General features: G+C 36.9%; 1 protein-coding gene across 12 annotated transcripts in view; it reads right to left on the reverse strand.

Moving 5' to 3' along the window:
• Positions 1-1,319: 1,319 nt before the first annotated feature.
• The window catches only part of YAP1 (Yes1 associated transcriptional regulator), a 153,346-nt gene continuing 137,557 nt past the window's right edge, over positions 1,320-17,108 (reverse strand). For all 12 annotated transcript variants that reach the window (XM_016433891.2, XM_016433892.2, XM_016433890.2 and 9 more), the window contains 3 exons: positions 14,019-14,149; positions 7,333-7,445; positions 1,320-5,068 (listed from right to left, as the gene is read on the reverse strand). In XM_016433891.2, coding sequence (XP_016289377.1) covers positions 4,830-5,068; positions 7,333-7,445; positions 14,019-14,149 — 483 coding nt within the window. In that variant the 3' untranslated portion in view covers positions 1,320-4,829. The remainder of the gene's footprint in view (positions 5,069-7,332; positions 7,446-14,018; positions 14,150-17,108) is intronic.

Below are 17,108 nucleotides of genomic sequence, written 5' to 3' on the forward strand. Positions count from 1 at the left end.
TTAACCTCCATTTCCTCATTTGTAAAATGGAGATGCTAACAATTCCACACACAGGATTGTTGTGAGAATAAAATGAGGTAATGTTTCTACAAACATTGCTTTGCAAGTCTAAAAAAAGGCCTCTTTCGTGTCTGCATATGATAACTATTACTAGCTTAAAGGAATAAAATATCAATAAAAATGCAATTTGACTTCAGAGTTCCAAAAACCATACCTTACATATCAGAATGGTTTTAAGTATGGCCAAATGATAAAACAAAATGAGTTTAAGTATAGGACACACACAGTGCTGCCAAGTTTATTACTGCAAGTATGGGTCGTATTTTAATAACAACTCTACTTTCCCATCCTGAACACTATCATGCTTTAAAATTTCCTCCTAGATAGTAAGTATGATGACTATGAACACTCACAAAACGTGTTCTAAGACTGTGAATGGAATCTGCCTGATACCTAGGACTTAATGATGTCTTGGTATGAACAACTGAAAGGGTCAGTTCCAATCACTAAACATTTAGAGTTGCTAAAAAATGGTACTAAGCATCTAACACGAAGCTTCAAAACTGCTGAGGCAGCGGGAATGCTAGACCCAGAGTGTGGGAGACCTGGGTTCCTGTGCGTCTCTGACACATTCTAGTGGTGTGCCCTAGAACAAGTCACTTAACCTCTAAGTACCTGAGGGAGCACAGTAGGACCATCTATGAAGTCACAGACCAGTTATCCTTTGAGCTAATGGAGGGAACTTTCCCACAAGAAGTGTCTCATATTGCTATGACAGATCCTAGACATATTTGTGAATTCAAAATTAAACAAATGGATGTATGGATGTACATGCACACACATACAAATATGCATGCACACTACAGTGATTCAACTTTAAGAATATCAACCACATTATCTTCCAAGTTAAAGTTCTGGACCTGCTATTTAAATTCTGGAATGTCTTTATTAATAAACCTATGACAGACATTTGGAGCTGAGAATATGCCAAAATGAGGTATTCACTAATGTAAGTGTGGAGAAATTCCAAGGCAGTAAGAGGACAGTTTGGGGAAATAAAACTACAGTTTGTCACAAAAAGGCATAATTACATTCTTCCCAATTTTCTTGTGTTGTGTGTTATATAAGTGACAGCACCCTTGCCTGCATGGGCCACTATGTGATGAGTACAGAGGTTTAAAAAAAAACAACAACGACAAAACAAAACAAAACACAAAACAGAAAAACCCACCATGACTGGACTTAAAAATTCAAATGTTATCTATACCTAAGAAACCAAAACAGTTTTAAATATTATCAACTGTTAAAAACAACAAAGGTGAGTTTAAGCATAAAGTATATATTTATACCACATAAACAAATGAAAAAGTATTACATGAAGAAAAATAACGTAACAGTATTTATGTAGGTACCTAACATACTGGCATGCTCTTACATCTAAAAACAAAAACGTAACATTTGTACTATATATATATATTTGACAAGTGTTCATTTAATTCTCTAATATAAAACATTTAAAATGTGGAGAGTACTTTTTCAAGATACAGAAAAGTTTTGTTTAGATAGGCACACCCACTATTCTTATAAAAACATGCTTACAAAGTGAAATTCAACTGAGCACTCATTTCCAAGATGTGCAAAAGCTATTTAACTGTTTAATCGTTTTGAAGTTGTCTCCCCTTTTTGCATTGCTTAAGCTCCAACACTGATCGGCATGATTTATTTTTGTTATATAATTTACTTTCATTTCCCAGTTTTTCCTGTCAGAGTTCATTACACAGTGCAGCCATTTAATGCTGCGCATGTATTCAAGACCACTCAACTTCTCTGATTAAAATATTATTGCTTTAATTAATCAAGTTTTTTAAAAAAAGGTATTTATGCTTTTAAAAAAAAATCTACTTCATCAAACATTTTCTTTTGACCACCAGAAAAAACAAAGTAATTTGGATCATCAAGCAGACAAACGGTTTGGAAGAATTTTTCTGTCTGTTTGAAAAAAAAAATGAGTGTTAAAAGGCTGATAAACCTAAGGGTTACAAAATTGGTTTAGTGTTAAAAACAACTCAAGAATACCCAGTTAAGGTCAGAACCCATATTAACGCTATCCCCAATCTATCAAGAAAAAGTTCTAAGTACTTAAAAAAAAACTATATAGGAAAAACAAAATCTTAAAAGTAACATCATGGATGTGATTTGAACTCCAGGAAGAAAGAAGCCTTGTTATTTATTCACTCTAGCACACTAGACATCTGACATCACGCTACAGTGAGATGTGCCGGGAAGCTACAAAATTAAGGTATAAATTGGCAAGTTAAGGTAGAAGGGAAATAAAATCTAGATATTCTTGTTTTGTGATTTTGTATCAAATTCTGTAAATATCTTTAAATTTTGTAATAATATTCTTTTAAAGACCAAGTGGCAAGATAGGGTAGGAAGGGAAGAACCCCCCCCCCCAAATCTCTGTATCAAGGTCCCATTAACATTACAAGACCCCCACGTTTATGTGCTACTACTGAAGATGAAACATTAATCTGTGAATTTGGCAGAATAGAATTTTAATTCTCCTCAGAGTAGCTTTGATCTTATGCACATTTAAAAATAAACAAACATGCTGTACCATCTACATACTATATTGTGCATTCTAAGTAGTATTCTATTGTTCTAAAAGATCATCACACCTACACAGTGCATTTTCCCCTGTACTCAATTTCTCCACTGCTTTTTTGCTTAATAAAAATCCCTAAAGTCAACTGCTAGGAACCATCAACCTGGAAATCATTATATACAACACAGTGATTGAGTTTCTGGAGCACTGATATTTTCTAACATTAAACTTCTTGCTTTCATTTTTATACTCTTTTAAGTCCAAGGGCCAAACTACTCAGAATGCATAATTAGAAAAAAAAAATACATATCCTTTGAGCCAAGACTTTTCAAATCAAGCTTCAGCCAGGATTTTTTTTCCCTTAATGGCTAAGTTATAAAACCCTTGAAAATAAGGGCTTATCATGGAAACATTGACAGACCCTTAATTATAGAGGTGCTAGCTGGTATCTCTATAAATGATAAACAAAAAAATTACCTCATAGCTTATACTGAAGAGTTGATTCATTGCTCGTTTTGTTCATTAAAAAAATACTCTTTGGAACTGCCATTTTCTTGCAGACAATGCAGTTTAACATCTCTTCCTGTTAAAAAACAGATATAATCACACCCCTCTCTATCGCTGTGCTTAATTCATCTACCAAAATGCACTGAATTAATTACCTGATCCCTTTGCCAGTTAACACATAGCCTTATAGTCTTCTACATTCTATCTAGGGCAAGATTTCCAGCACAGAGGTTCTTGTATTTCATAAGGACAGTCTGGTAATTATCTTAAGGTGGGGACCTTTTATGGTCCAAATTTTAAAATTCCCTGGTGTTTAAGCTGTTTCCTGTATATTGTAGGTAACTTCAGTAGACAAATGCTTGTTAAATTAACTGCATGAAAACTTTCTTTCTAGCACTGTCTTCCAAGATGAGAGTAAGGAAAAACTTAATAAAAAACTCTTCTTCTGTTGTGAATATTATTTTTCCTTACTGATTTCACCAGGATTTTGAGAAGCCCATGTGGGCTAGAGCTTAGACAGGCAGAAAAGTATTCTTTTTGTTTGTTGTTTTAAAACAGATCAGATTGTAGGTTTGGTTTTGGTCTTTTTTTCTTTTTTGTTGCCTACAGAGTGCAGGGCACTGATGCAAGACTTCTGTCTGGAACACCCAACTCCCTTTCTCCCCAACCTCTACATACCTTTGGACTGCCCTCAACCAGTTTTAAACTACACATTTTAGTAATAGGCATGAAAAACAAGCCACTGGTCATGTTTTCTAAGTGGATACATTCAAAACTACCTTTAAAAAAATAAACTGAAAAGTTACAGGGAAAACATATAAAACTATATATTTGACTATCAATCTAACATAAACATATGGTAAGTATATATATATATATATGTATAAAAAAGGGCAGACAATCAAGATTTAAATAAGACTGTGAAACTAGGAAATGTAGATTTCACCATAAAGAAAACTACAATAACCCTCCCAAACTATAACTACTATGTTCACTAATATGATAAATTGTCTCATTTCTGACAGAGAAATTAGCTAGAATATGTGGCAATAATTCATGTGTTTCTATAGAAACTGTCCCATGCCTTTTAATATCTTAAAGTAGAATCCAGGGTACTCTGTGACTTATGACAGAGCTCATAGTGGAAAACACAGGCCATTCAACACAAGTATCACTCTTGGTTTGAGCTGTACTCTCCTCCGTGTCAGTGCCGAGTTCTTTTGATCAGATACATCGTTTGGGGCTTGTCAGACCAGTAAGTCATGTTTTTCCACTTGCCACAGGCAGCTGAAGAGACAACTACTTGAATAAACTACAAGCTGTGACATGTAGAATTTAACTCACAAGTCAGAGCACTTAGCTAAAATGATAGGTGAACACATAATTGGGCAAAAGGAATGGTATTCATCAGCCAAACAGGCTCATTTCCCCCAACCCCCAAAATGAACAGTAGTTGCAACAGCAATAGAAATTAAAGATCAAAACCAAAGTTGTTGATTCTTCAGAGCCAACTGTAAAAGAGGTCAGCAATATATAACAGCAGCAATGGACAAGGAAGAGCAAAATATGAGGATGAAAGACTCTTGCTGGATGTTGGTTCAGTTCTAAGTAAGCCAAAAGTCGGATACACTGGGCTTATTTGGAAAATTCAGGTTATACATGTCTTATTTCTTTAGATCCTTCACAGATGTAGAATTCAGTCTCCCTGAGGCTTCTATAACCATGTAAGAAAGCTCTCTTTATCGAGCTTGGTGGCAGCCAGAACAGATTCCATGTCATTAAGGATGTCAGAACTCAAAGCTTCCTGAAGACTTGGCATTAGTTCTTCTCCTTCTATGTTCATTCCATCTCCTTCCAATGTCCCAAGGTCCACGTTTGTCCCTGGAATGGCTTCAAGGTAATCTGGGAAACGGTTTTGCTGTGAGGGTATGTTGCTTTGGCTAATACTATCACCTAATTGGGACAACAAGAAAAAAGGTAGTCAAGTTGTATGGAAAAGGAAATGACGTCAAGCTTATGCTTATCAGACAAACACTTCAAACAGACACATGTAGAAAGCAGCTCTGAATTCATCTTCTAGTTTGGTGTTCTAATTCTGTTAAGAAGACATTGAAATATACCCTCTTCCCCAATGGAAATCAATGAAACCAAAATCTACCAGTAATCCCTAGAGTTCATTTTAGATTTTACAGGCATTCATTCAACCAACAAACACCTATTGGGTATCTAATATAAACTTGTTAGCCTAACAGGAGTTAAAAGGAGGGGAGGAAGGGTTTTGAGATAAAAAAGGAATGCAAGGCCTCTAAACCTAAGGTATGTAACATATCAGGAGAGAAAGGCCATTCATGTATATGCATAGAACATTCAAGTCACATTCCAAGAAACCAGTGTGGACAAGTGTCAAAATTAGAGAGACACTTTTTTAAAACAAGCAAACAAACAAACAAACAAAAAAACCTTTAGATGTCTTTATTAAATACTCTGAGGTTAGAGGAAATGATGAAGGGGAAAGAAGTTAAGAGATCTACCCTCTCTCATTTCATTCCATTCAACATACAAAACATATAAATCTATACATAAGAATAGAATTCAGTGGGCAGGGCAGGGACGTAAGGGATAAGTGCTATAAAAATTAAAAAAGAGAAGAGAGTTGTCAAGAAAACTCTGGAGAATGTAGGACCAAATTAGAACTCAAAACTTTGTTTGGATTTTAATCAGCAGAGACAAGAGGGATCCACGTGTGGAAGACCAACATGAGAAACATCTTGGAGATATAGCACACTTTAGTGACATTATCCACTAAATATTCAACTGGCTTATAGCAGAATCGACTGGCTTGAGTTTTAGTTTTTCTTTTCACTGGTGTTTGTCCTTTGTCAAGGATATTAATTAAAATTTAGTGACAGGTGTGAATTTTAAAACTACCCCACCCTATTCAGACCATTCTTTAGAAGATAGGATTTAGCTATTTCCTGATCAATAACAATAGAGATACTTGGTATAACAGAATCAGGTCTTGGAAACAACATTTTCCACCCTACTCAGTGTAACAAGATTAGGAAGGGCTGCAGCAAACTCAAGATTTAATTATTTGAGAATATGGCCTTCAACAGACATGTGCAAAAAGGACAGACCTCTGGGTGGTCCTAGGTCAAGTTAGAGCCACCATTGGCACATGTGAGACACAGGAAGTGAGGTAGAGAACAGCCTCTGGAGTTCTCGGGACTTCCTGTGAGGAGGCAGAGAGTCAGTTGGAGGCTGGTGCTTGGAGTTGGAGGAGCCCGCAGACTGCTTTCCTTCAGATTGGTCACATGAGTGATAAGGTCTGATCCCTTTCCCTGCCTTGGCTAATCCAAGGTCTTAAAGCCCGCTTTGGCTTAGCCTGAGCCAGAGTGGGGTCTGAGTTAAACTTCTTTCCTTCTCTCCCTTTCCCTTCTCTCTCTCTCCCCCTTTCCCTTCTCTCTCTCTGTCTCCCCCCCCCCCCCAATAATTTCTTCCTCCTGTTTGTAATTAAAACACCATAAAAATTTGGCAGCTGACTTGAGTGTTTCATTTAGGAATTACATAAGTGAATTCCTTGGCAACCTTAAATTAATATATATCAGTCTTTTTTAAAAGTGATTTCAATATCACACATGGCCACCAGGTAAGCCATAGAAAAGTATGTTCCAGGCACTATACTAGGCACCAATATATAAAAACAAAAAAGGAATGATTGAGTAATCCACCTGTAGAAAAATGAGATGTCTAAATGTTTCCCCTGCTAGCCATCAGGTGCTTTTCCCCTTATCTCCCTAAAGACTTTTGCAATTGTTAACCAGAGAAGCTATAAGCACTGGGACCTAGCTCTTCCTCATCACCCAATAGCTGTCAACTATCAGAGAAGGAAGGTAGGAAGAAAAGCCTTGTATAACTCAGAGCTTACAGTTAATCACAGTTCTTTTTTCAAGGATCATTTCAAGTTCTATCTCCTACAACAGCTCTTTGCTCATTTTCCAAGTTGCTAATGCCCCTCCCCTACAATTACAATGTATTTATTTTGAATTTATTTTCTGAGCATTGGATATTTCCCTTTCATATGCTTTCTGGAGGCAGGAATCAATTATTTCTAGTTTTTGTATACATGGTTATAGTTATAGTATAGTTATTAGAGTAGAAACAAAACCACACTTTTTTTTAAAAAGACAGCATTATGGTATGACCAGAAAACCAACCTGTATCCATTTCATCAACACTATTGAGGAAGTCATCTGGGGTTCTGGGTACACTATAGCTGCTCATGCTCAGTCCACTGTCTGTACTCTCATCTCGGGAATGATAGGTGCCACTGTAAATAATAAGGGCTGAAAGTTAATGTAGGATATTTGGGATAGACTTTAAAAGCAGAAACAAGCCTATTTAGCATCAACATTCCTCTAAAAGAAGATTGGAGAAAAACTCAGTTTAGCAACTCTGGAAATCTATCCGTTAGACTTTAGATATAACCATAGTCAGTAGTGTGAAACAGACAAAGGAATTCTAATTGAAACTACCAGCAAAAAGGAAACCAACTGTCCTCAAATCCCCTCCTCTTCTGCCCCAGATGCCCATGGCCAAACTTGGGTCCAGGGGCAGTAGGAAAAGCCTGGTTTTTAAAAAAGAAACAGTCATCTATGCCATACCAACCAATCCGTACACAAAACACTCAAGTTTCTCAGCCACTTGATAGGTTTTCCCCTAAGTATAATTTTTAAGGGCCAAGACAGATAGTCTGAAAAGCCTAGCTCTACAGCTGGCTGGCATCAGATTGTCTTGATTCCCTCAGGGGGCATCAGCACAAACAAGAAGTCCCAAACACTGGGGTGTAGGTGGCAGGTACTACAGGCCTGCACTAGACTTATGCTGAGTGCTTAGGAACTCTTGCGTAGAATTTGAGCCAAAGAAAAAACAACCCAAAATAAAGAGCCATCATTCCTTCTGGGAGGAAGCTAAAATAAATGAGTCATTCAACACTACCTTAAGGGAAAGCTATAAGTTATATATATATATATATATATATATATATATATATATATAAAAGAGCTCAATCTCTTGTTGGGGTTAATCTTTTGGTTTTAAACAGAACAGAGAAGCTTAAAAATACGGGTTTGGAAAAATACCTCAGTGAATATTCCTTTGAGTAAAAGTATAGGAAAAGAAAGGTTTTTCTTTATGCTAAATTAAAAAGCTTTGAAAAATAGATAAAAGTACAGCAAGCAGATTATTATTTCTATAAACAGTGCTGTTGGTAAACAAGAAACATTGAAAGTCCATTTGGCTGCCTATAGAAGCTGTGACTGAAGCAGTTTAACTGTCAAATATTAAGTCTATGGAAAAGTCTATGGTCCAATGGTAATTGATACTGCTATTTTTAACTGTCTCTGAAGAAGAATATGGAGCCCTTATTTTTCAATCAAGAATCTAGTTCAGAAAAAACAAGAGGAAAAAAAAGAACCTAGCTTGAGGAACTACTCAGATGAAAAGCATGGCTTTAAAATATTTTCTATAGCCATTCATTGAACTATCCTCATTTCTTTATCCCTTTATCCCTGCCCCTGATCAGACTCTCCACTTATAAACAACGATAGACTTAGATCTCATGGAAAAGAATTCCTCATGCCAGGTTTTAGTCATATTCACATTCACAAACAGATCCAGAAAAGTAAAGTTAACCCTTGAGCACAACTACATGCAAAATGTAACAGTTTAGGAAAGTATCTAAAGATTGTCTAAAATTGTCTATGAGATTTTTCTTACTCACATTTTATCAATATACATGCTTTGGGGGAAAAAAAGCCAAGAATTCTTATGCTTATGGTTCAAAATAAGAAAGTTCACTGAACTTGCAGTCCTTTTGCAGATTCCTAGATCTCAGTTTCGTGTTAACACAATGAGTCGAATGCAACTTAAAAAAATATAGATATATATATTATCCTTTTTCTTACAATTTTTCACTTGTTTTATAAAAAAAAAAAAAAACCAAACCCCAACAACCACCACTTCATATTTCCAGGCTTCAAGGTTTCAAACTTTGGGATCATCTTTGGTTTTTCATACTTATTCACCCCTATTTGCTGTCCAAATCCGGCCCATTGCATTTCTTGTCAACTTGACTTCTATGATCTCCAGTTTTCTGAGTTCTCTACTCACACTGCCAGGTTTTGTTCTTTATCACCTTTCACCTAACTAATGCAATAGCTTCCTGCTATTCTCTGTACCTAGGCCTGCCACTCTCCAATCTATCCTTCACAAAGCTACCAAAATACTCTTTCCAATGCACAGTTCTGTACACACCACCCTCAAGCTCAAAAATTTCAAATCTCTCTACTGCCTACATAAAAAATACAAATTCCTTAGCTTGCCATATCATGCCTTCCAATCTTACTCCAATAAACAGAGACCTACACAACTGTATTCCACACTATTTCACATATTCTTTGTACACTTGAGTCAAACTGAATTGTTAGCTCTTCTGAACTTTATCTCATCACGTGCCTTCCCACCTCTGTCCATGCAAATATCCCATTCTGTAATGCTCTCTCTACATTTTTTCCTGTGACACCCCCCATCCAATCAAGGCTTAGCTTGAGTGTTGCCTTATCCATGAAGGCTTTCCTGATCTTCCCAACTGGAAGTGACCTCTTTACCTAATTTATCATATTACTTAAATCTCCTTTTTCATTATGATATTCTTTGTGTCATAGAGCAGGTATTTTTTCTTTATTTCTTATTTTCCCCTCGCTATACTGCAAATCTCTTGAGAGTAGGGGATGGTTTAGGGGATGGTTTTTATCTTTATATCCCCAGCATCACCTAACACAGTGGGCTCCTAGAATCACACAATGGCTTGATAAAGATTTGTTGAATTTCTCACATAAAAGACATATAGTGCATTTATCCTGGGATAATACATGTAGAAGAGTGAACTATTACATATGAGGCAGCACAGTACAATGGAAAGAGCTGGATATGGGATCAGAGGCTGTGGGTACAAATCTCAACTCTTTCACATACTAACTGTGTGACCTCAGGCCAAGTTCCTTACTGTCTATGCCTCAGTTTATTTATTTGAAACATGAAAAGGTTGGACTAGATAGTTTCTGAGATTTCTTTTTGCCCCAAATTTATCTCCTTTGGATCCTATAAAATATCAATGCTCTAGTCCACACCACTGTTTTTGTTAGTAAACAAAGTAGATGATCTTCCTTTTCCCATCTTTAGGAGGGAAATGTGACCAAGTTATCCATATGTAATAATAATAGTACTATTCATATTCATGGAGTACTCTAATTCATAGAGTACTATTCATATAGTACTCTAAGGTTTGAAAAGTGTTTTACATATACTATCTCATTTGATCTTCACAACAATTCTGTAAGGTACTATTATTAGTACCATTCTGCAGATGAGGAAATAGGCTAATGGCTAGGTGACTCAGCGACTGTTGCAAAGTAACAACAACAACAAAGTTACTACAGAAAAGGAGGCATCTGAAAATGGGGGCATATATCTTAAAAGAATGAACCGAGACGCCCGTTGTCGGTATGCTCATCTCTAGAGTAGGCAGTGGGACTGGGGCTAATCCTCCTAGGGACACATTAGTTATAGGGGAAGCCATTCCCTGTCTTGCCTACCACCAAAGGGGTCATTTCTCCATTTCACTCATAAAGAGAACGCAGAAGGCAAGGAGAGGAAACATGCAGGGCAGCACGTGTGACCTAGTCTAGGAAAAGCAGAAATAAGGAGGTGATAAGTACAGCCATTCCAGAATGTTCTACAGTGTCATTGGCTACTCTCAGGATGGCTGGCTCTCCCCCTTTCTCTCTCAGATATATTCTCCTTAAAGCTCACGCCATTCCTCAGCCATCTAGCTCACCAGGCATGCCTGGCACAGGGTGCAGAGAACATGTCTGAACCAAGCGCAGCCTTCTGCCCCTTTATGACTCCCCACTCAAGGAGACGGGCAATATGCCTCCACCACACCAAAACCCTTAATCTACTTTCTTCTCCTCCAATTAAATATATATTTTTCTCTTAAGTACCAGCACTAAATACAAATTAAAAATAAAACCACTTTGTAAGTTTTTCTTTTACATACTGGCCATTTGACCCTGGGCAAGTCACTTAAACTTTTTAAGCAACTCCAGGTATTCCCTATATCCATGAAATCACAGGCTTAGTCCCTATTCCCTATTGTATGGTAGTAGTAGTATTTACTGTTTCTTATTATATTTCGTCTCCCGCCTACACCACCAGCAAAGGCTGCCCCTGTGCCTGGAACAATCTTCCTCCTCACCTGTGTCTCTTGGAACCACTAGCTCCATTCAAAGTTTAGGAAAAGTCTCACCTTCTACACAAAAGCATTTCCGTTTTCTCCCATTTCGCAATCTTTTACCTCCTGAAATCATTTTAAGTATATTTTATATTTGTTCTTTAGTAATTTGCTATGGTAGAACCTAATCTATGAAGGCAAGTAGATTATATTTTGTCTGAATTTGCACCCTTATGATCTATTTTTTAATTTTATTTTTAAAAACCCTTACCTTCTGTCTTGGAATCAAAACTATGTATTGGTTCCAAGGCAGAAGAGTGGTAAGAGCTGGGCAATGGGGGTCAAGTGACTTGTCCAGGGTCACTGTCTGAGGTCAGATTTGGACCTAGGACCTCCCATCTCTAGGACTGACTCTCAATCTGCTGAGCTACCCAGCTACCCTTAACACCCTCATGATTTAGCATAGTGCCTAGCACATAGATGCTCAATAAATACTTGTAGAATTGAATTGTAGGTAAAAAAGGCTTTGACTAGCTATCCCAAGATAATAAATGTTCTCTCTAACACCACTGGAAACAAGATCTTCATCAGAAATAACTCACTCACAAATGTAGTCACTGAACCTCTGCCCTTCCATTTCCTCCCATGTTTTATAAAAAAAGGAAGTCAAGCAGACACTAAAAAAGTATATTTATATAGTTCTTTAAAGTATATAAAATACCTTTCTCAAAATGAAAATCCATTCAGAGATGAAGAAATGGTTTTGGAGAGATTAAGGTCATACAATTAGTGTTAGAACTGGTATTCAAATTCATATCTCTCCACACTTCAATTCCCTGCTTTTTCCATAAGGCTTCCCTTTAGGGGCCTTTACAGCAATAGTAATTCAAATCCATACTTTAAAACTTCTGGGATATAAATTAAGTTATAGATATCCTGAATATAAGGTCCTTATAATGTCCTCAATTGATGTTAGAGAAATTCATTTAAATAAAGGATTAGATGTATGCATTATTTTTACACATACTCCATAACAATGAATTTCCTTCTATCTTTTATAATATGTAGGAAAAAAAACCCACCAAATTTTGGTGGATGCACATAATCAGTTGATTTGGTTCTAGGAATAAACTCCTTTTTTTAGTAAAGTAGTTGCTCTGCTTTGGTAATTAATTGACTAGATTCCATCTAGGACTTAACTTTCTTACACCAAGTAGGATATCAAAAGATATTTTTCACAAAAATTGGAAAGTCCATAAAATCACACTGAGCATTTGCTATTTTCTTTGTAATGGAAATGAAGTTTTTTCATGTATGTAAGTATTAACTTCTATTTGGGTAAAACTGTCTCATCCTAAATAAACCCAAGATTCAAATCAGGAATATTTTCTTGTGGTCAACACACTAAAATAGCTGGCAAGGATATATATTCTTTGGTACTAGGTAGTATGTTAAATTGGAAGTGGGGGGCTGACTTGCTCTTGTTTAAATTTGAAGGGGGGAGGATATAAAAATAAAACCATTAAGCCTAGAGAAAAGTATCCTTTACAAAGAAGCATATATTTTACATCTGTGATAGATGGCATTGGAAATTGACAATTTAACCAAATTCATTAATAAAAAAAGATAAATAATGCTATTGCACTGAAAATTTTAATAATTCCAAACAATTTATGTTTTTTCAGATGAAATAAATTATTTAGTTCCAAGTTAAGAGTTGATAAGGTTTCATATTATCCTCAAGAAAGCAAAACAAGTCTCTAAACAGTAAGACAAAACAAAAGAAACTTTGGCTCTTTAAATCTATTTAAGAAAAATCAAGACCATCAAGATAAGATTAAATGATCAAGTGCCAGAAATATTTCCTTAAGACTAAACAGCTATCTGAAACTCCACAGATGTTTTTAAACCTGGAAGGGTAAATCGATTTAGTCAAACTTTGATTTAAAATGCCCTTCTAGGCAAAGAATATGACTTGTTTCAGCTTGTAGTCTAATTCCAGAAGAGTACTACTTAACAGCACTTATGTAATCTGTCAGAAACACTAGATTTGTGGTAACTAAGCAAAAAAAAAAAAAGTCCTTAAGCTAAAGGATTTCCAAGTCCTGCCATTAGTCTTAATGCATTCTGAAAAAAGCAGATTCCTACATTTTCTCTCCTTGAACTACAATCTTTAGAGGATACAATCATATCTAGGGCTAATGCAAAGAGAGCTGAAAATCTCTATAAAAATACCTGTAAATAAACCTCAAGATACAGCCCAACCTATGTTTTGGATGCAGCTCATTTGATCACTTAGAAAGGAATTCACATGTCCTTTCATGATTCTGTAATTTTAAAGAACTGTTAGTCAACAGATTAGGCACAGGCAAACATGTTCTGACTCTAAATAAGAATCCATTCTACAAGTCTGAACAATTTACTTCCTCTCACAGGAGACAGCTTTTAATCCTCAACTTCTAGTGGACTTGCCATTTAAGGAGAGATTCATTTACAGCTGTGGCTTTTGGCACACACAGATGTTCAAAATAGACTATTACAAGTACTGAGCAGAATGATCTTAAAACCATGATCTTTTCCTTATTTTTGCCAGTGGCTACTCCTACAAACCTGTTGAGAAAGGGATCAGAACTATTTGTAGTCATTGTTCTCAGTTCCTGATTCATTCCAGGAGAGGATACTGGATTCTGAATTCCACCATCTTGTTCCACTGTGGGTATTTGGCTCCGGATAGCTATTTCCTATAGAAGCAAAAACAAGATACCAGTCCATTGATCAACAAATAGAGCATTTGTAAGAAAGATTAGAAAACAAACACGATTCCTTCCCTCATTCATCTCCCTTTTAGAATCAGATGTAGAAGGACAAATGGGTTTGAGGCGTATGTTATAATTAAAAACAGAAAAAGATCACTCCAAGTCAGGAAGAACCAATTTCTCTAAATCAAGTGGATGAATACTAACTTAAATGATATAAATTGTTAAGATTGTAATCTTAAGGACAGGGACTGTTCTATTTTAAATTTCTATATATTTATTTTTTTAAACCCATATTGGTTCCAAGGCAGAAGAGTGGTAAGGGCTAGGCAATGAGGCTGGGCAATTAAGTGACTTCCAGCTGAGAAGTGTCTGAGGCCATATTTGAACCTAGGACCTCCCCTCTCTAGGCCTGGCTCTTAATCCACTGAGCCACCCAGCTGCCTCCTCTGTATGTTTATTAGAGTAGAATGGAAGTTTCTTGGGGAGTGGAGCCCATTTTAGCTTTTGCATACCTAGGACCTAGTCTAATGTTTGACACACCTAGTTGATTGAATCCATTAACATTTGTTAAAGTGAAATTAATAATATAAAAGTTTATCTATCAGACTCATATCTTGTTTCTAGGTTCATTCTCATTCTCTCTCTCTCTCTCTCACACACACACACACACACACACACACACGCACACACGCATGCACACACACAGCATCCTTGTTACCTAAGCAGGCCAAATTCTTAAATGGGCTAAGAGTCAGTGCAGTGTAGTAGAGGTTTGGGGTTCAAATCCCACACCAGACATATTAGCTGTCTGATCCTCAGGAAAACATTTAATTTCTCAGTTCTTTGGGTAACTCTTTTAAGACTATAGTGACAGAAGTGGTATAGACATTCACTGTTATATCAATAAAAGTACGGGTATGGCTCCTCTCCCATTCTCTACTAGCAAGTCAATTAAGTCTTTAAGCAGCAAGAACAAGAATAATAACAAACATTTATATTGCACTGATGTGCCAGATACTGTGCTAAATATTTTATAAATATTTTTTCTTTTGAATCTGATAATATCCCTTCTAGTAGGTGATATTATTATATTCATTTTACAGATGAGGAAACTGAGGCAAACAGAGGTTAAATGTCTTGCTCAGGTAATAAAGTGTCTGAGATTTGAACTCAAGAAGATGAGTCTTCCTGATTCTAAGCCTGGCACTATCCACTGAGTTGTCTAGCTGCCTTTTTAACATTAGAAATTATTTAAAAATTAACTTCATTTTGCTTCCCAGTCATCTGTTGGATCTTGTAAGTTTGTAAATGTTCTTATTTATTTACAGCAAAAAAAAAAAGTGAAATTCATAAAGCATGTTTTTCCCTTTTAACAGGGAGCACTGAACAAAAGATACTAATGAACCCTTCCTGAATTTGATTTGAAGCTCTTCATTTGGCATTAGAGGAGCAGTATGACATAGGAGAAAAGGCCCTGGAGACCTAGGTTCTAATCTCAGTATGCCTACCATCCTCTCGAATGGGACAAACGATTTAGCCTCTCTAGGTTTTGATTTTCTCATCTATGAAGCAAGGTGACACTAAGTTCTTTAAGGTTCCTGCTGGTTCTAGACCTCTTAAGATTGCATGTTATTTTTTTGTCTTCCATAAGATTAAGGAGATAACTCAGTTTTCAAAAGAAAAAACACGGCACACAAATTTCTCCACAATTTGAGAAGTTTAAGGTAATACATAGTTTCAGTTTATACATGTTTAGAGATTGCAGAAATCAACCACTCATTACCATTTACTACCATAGACTGAGTGTTAAGACCCTCTTTAAAAATTCTCCTTTAATTCAAGCAACTCAAAAAAGGATTTTATCTGAAAGGACGCTACTTTTAAATGGCTAGCATGGTCACCTGTTTCCAGTTAGTAAAGGCTAAAGCATCCCCCCAAAGCTTTGGCTATCTGAAACATAGACTTAAAAAGTTTAATGAAAAATGACCGTGTTTATCTTTAAATTACATCATGTGTTAAAATCAAATGGATATGATATAATCATTGCATGATTATTAGGGGATTTTGTATTGTAAAATGTGAAACAAGTGGGAAGTAGCAGCGGCGTGTGTGTGTGTGTGTGTGTGTGTGTGTGTGTGTGTGTGTGTGTGTGTGTGTGTGACACACCCGCTCCAGCTGGGTGGCTCAGTGGATTGAGAGTCACGCCCAGAGATGGGAGGTCCGAGATTCAAATCTGGCCTCAGACACTTCCTGGTTGTGTGACCCTGGGCAAGTTGCTTAATCCCCATTGTGTGGCCCTTACATGACCAATCTATAGAACCGATTGCAAAATGGAAGATAAGGGTTAAAAAAAAAAGGGGGGGGGGGAACGAGGTTGAATAATCTAATCTCCAAGGTCCTCCCCAGGCTCTGAAATTCTGGAAAGTTGGGGATTTGTGTGGAAGATATAACCTGGCATTCTGAGGTTTCTAGCTCTATCTGTAGGGCAGGCGGACAACATTAATCCCAAGAGGTACTGAGATGTTCTACAGTTTGGCAGCTAAGAGAGCAGAGGAGTGGGAAGTCCAGCGAGCTCCACATCCCTCTGTCCCACAATTTCTCCAATGGATCTAGAAAACACACCAGTCTGAATCCTAGTGGGAAGACCCCAGAAAACATCCCAGCGAGTCATTTTCCCAGGACAAGTCAACATAGGGAGACAGAGGAAGCCCACACTATGTCATGGAGCATAATTCCAGGAGATGGAGAGGCAAGGAGAGACCCCAGACACAGTCCAGGAAGGGGTTCCACACTGGCATACAGGGAAGGGCGGCTTCCCTCTGGCTCTGTCAAGTACTCCTGGTTCCGAAGCAAAGAGTTTGCCATTTCCTTCTGTGGGGGATGAAGGTGGAGGTGAAGTGACTATTGTGTTGTAAGAAACAAAGGGGCTAGATTCAGAGAA

This window comes from Monodelphis domestica, chromosome 4 (genome assembly GCF_027887165.1).
Source record: "Monodelphis domestica isolate mMonDom1 chromosome 4, mMonDom1.pri, whole genome shotgun sequence".
In the NCBI taxonomy this organism is placed as follows: Eukaryota; Metazoa; Chordata; class Mammalia; order Didelphimorphia; family Didelphidae; genus Monodelphis; species Monodelphis domestica.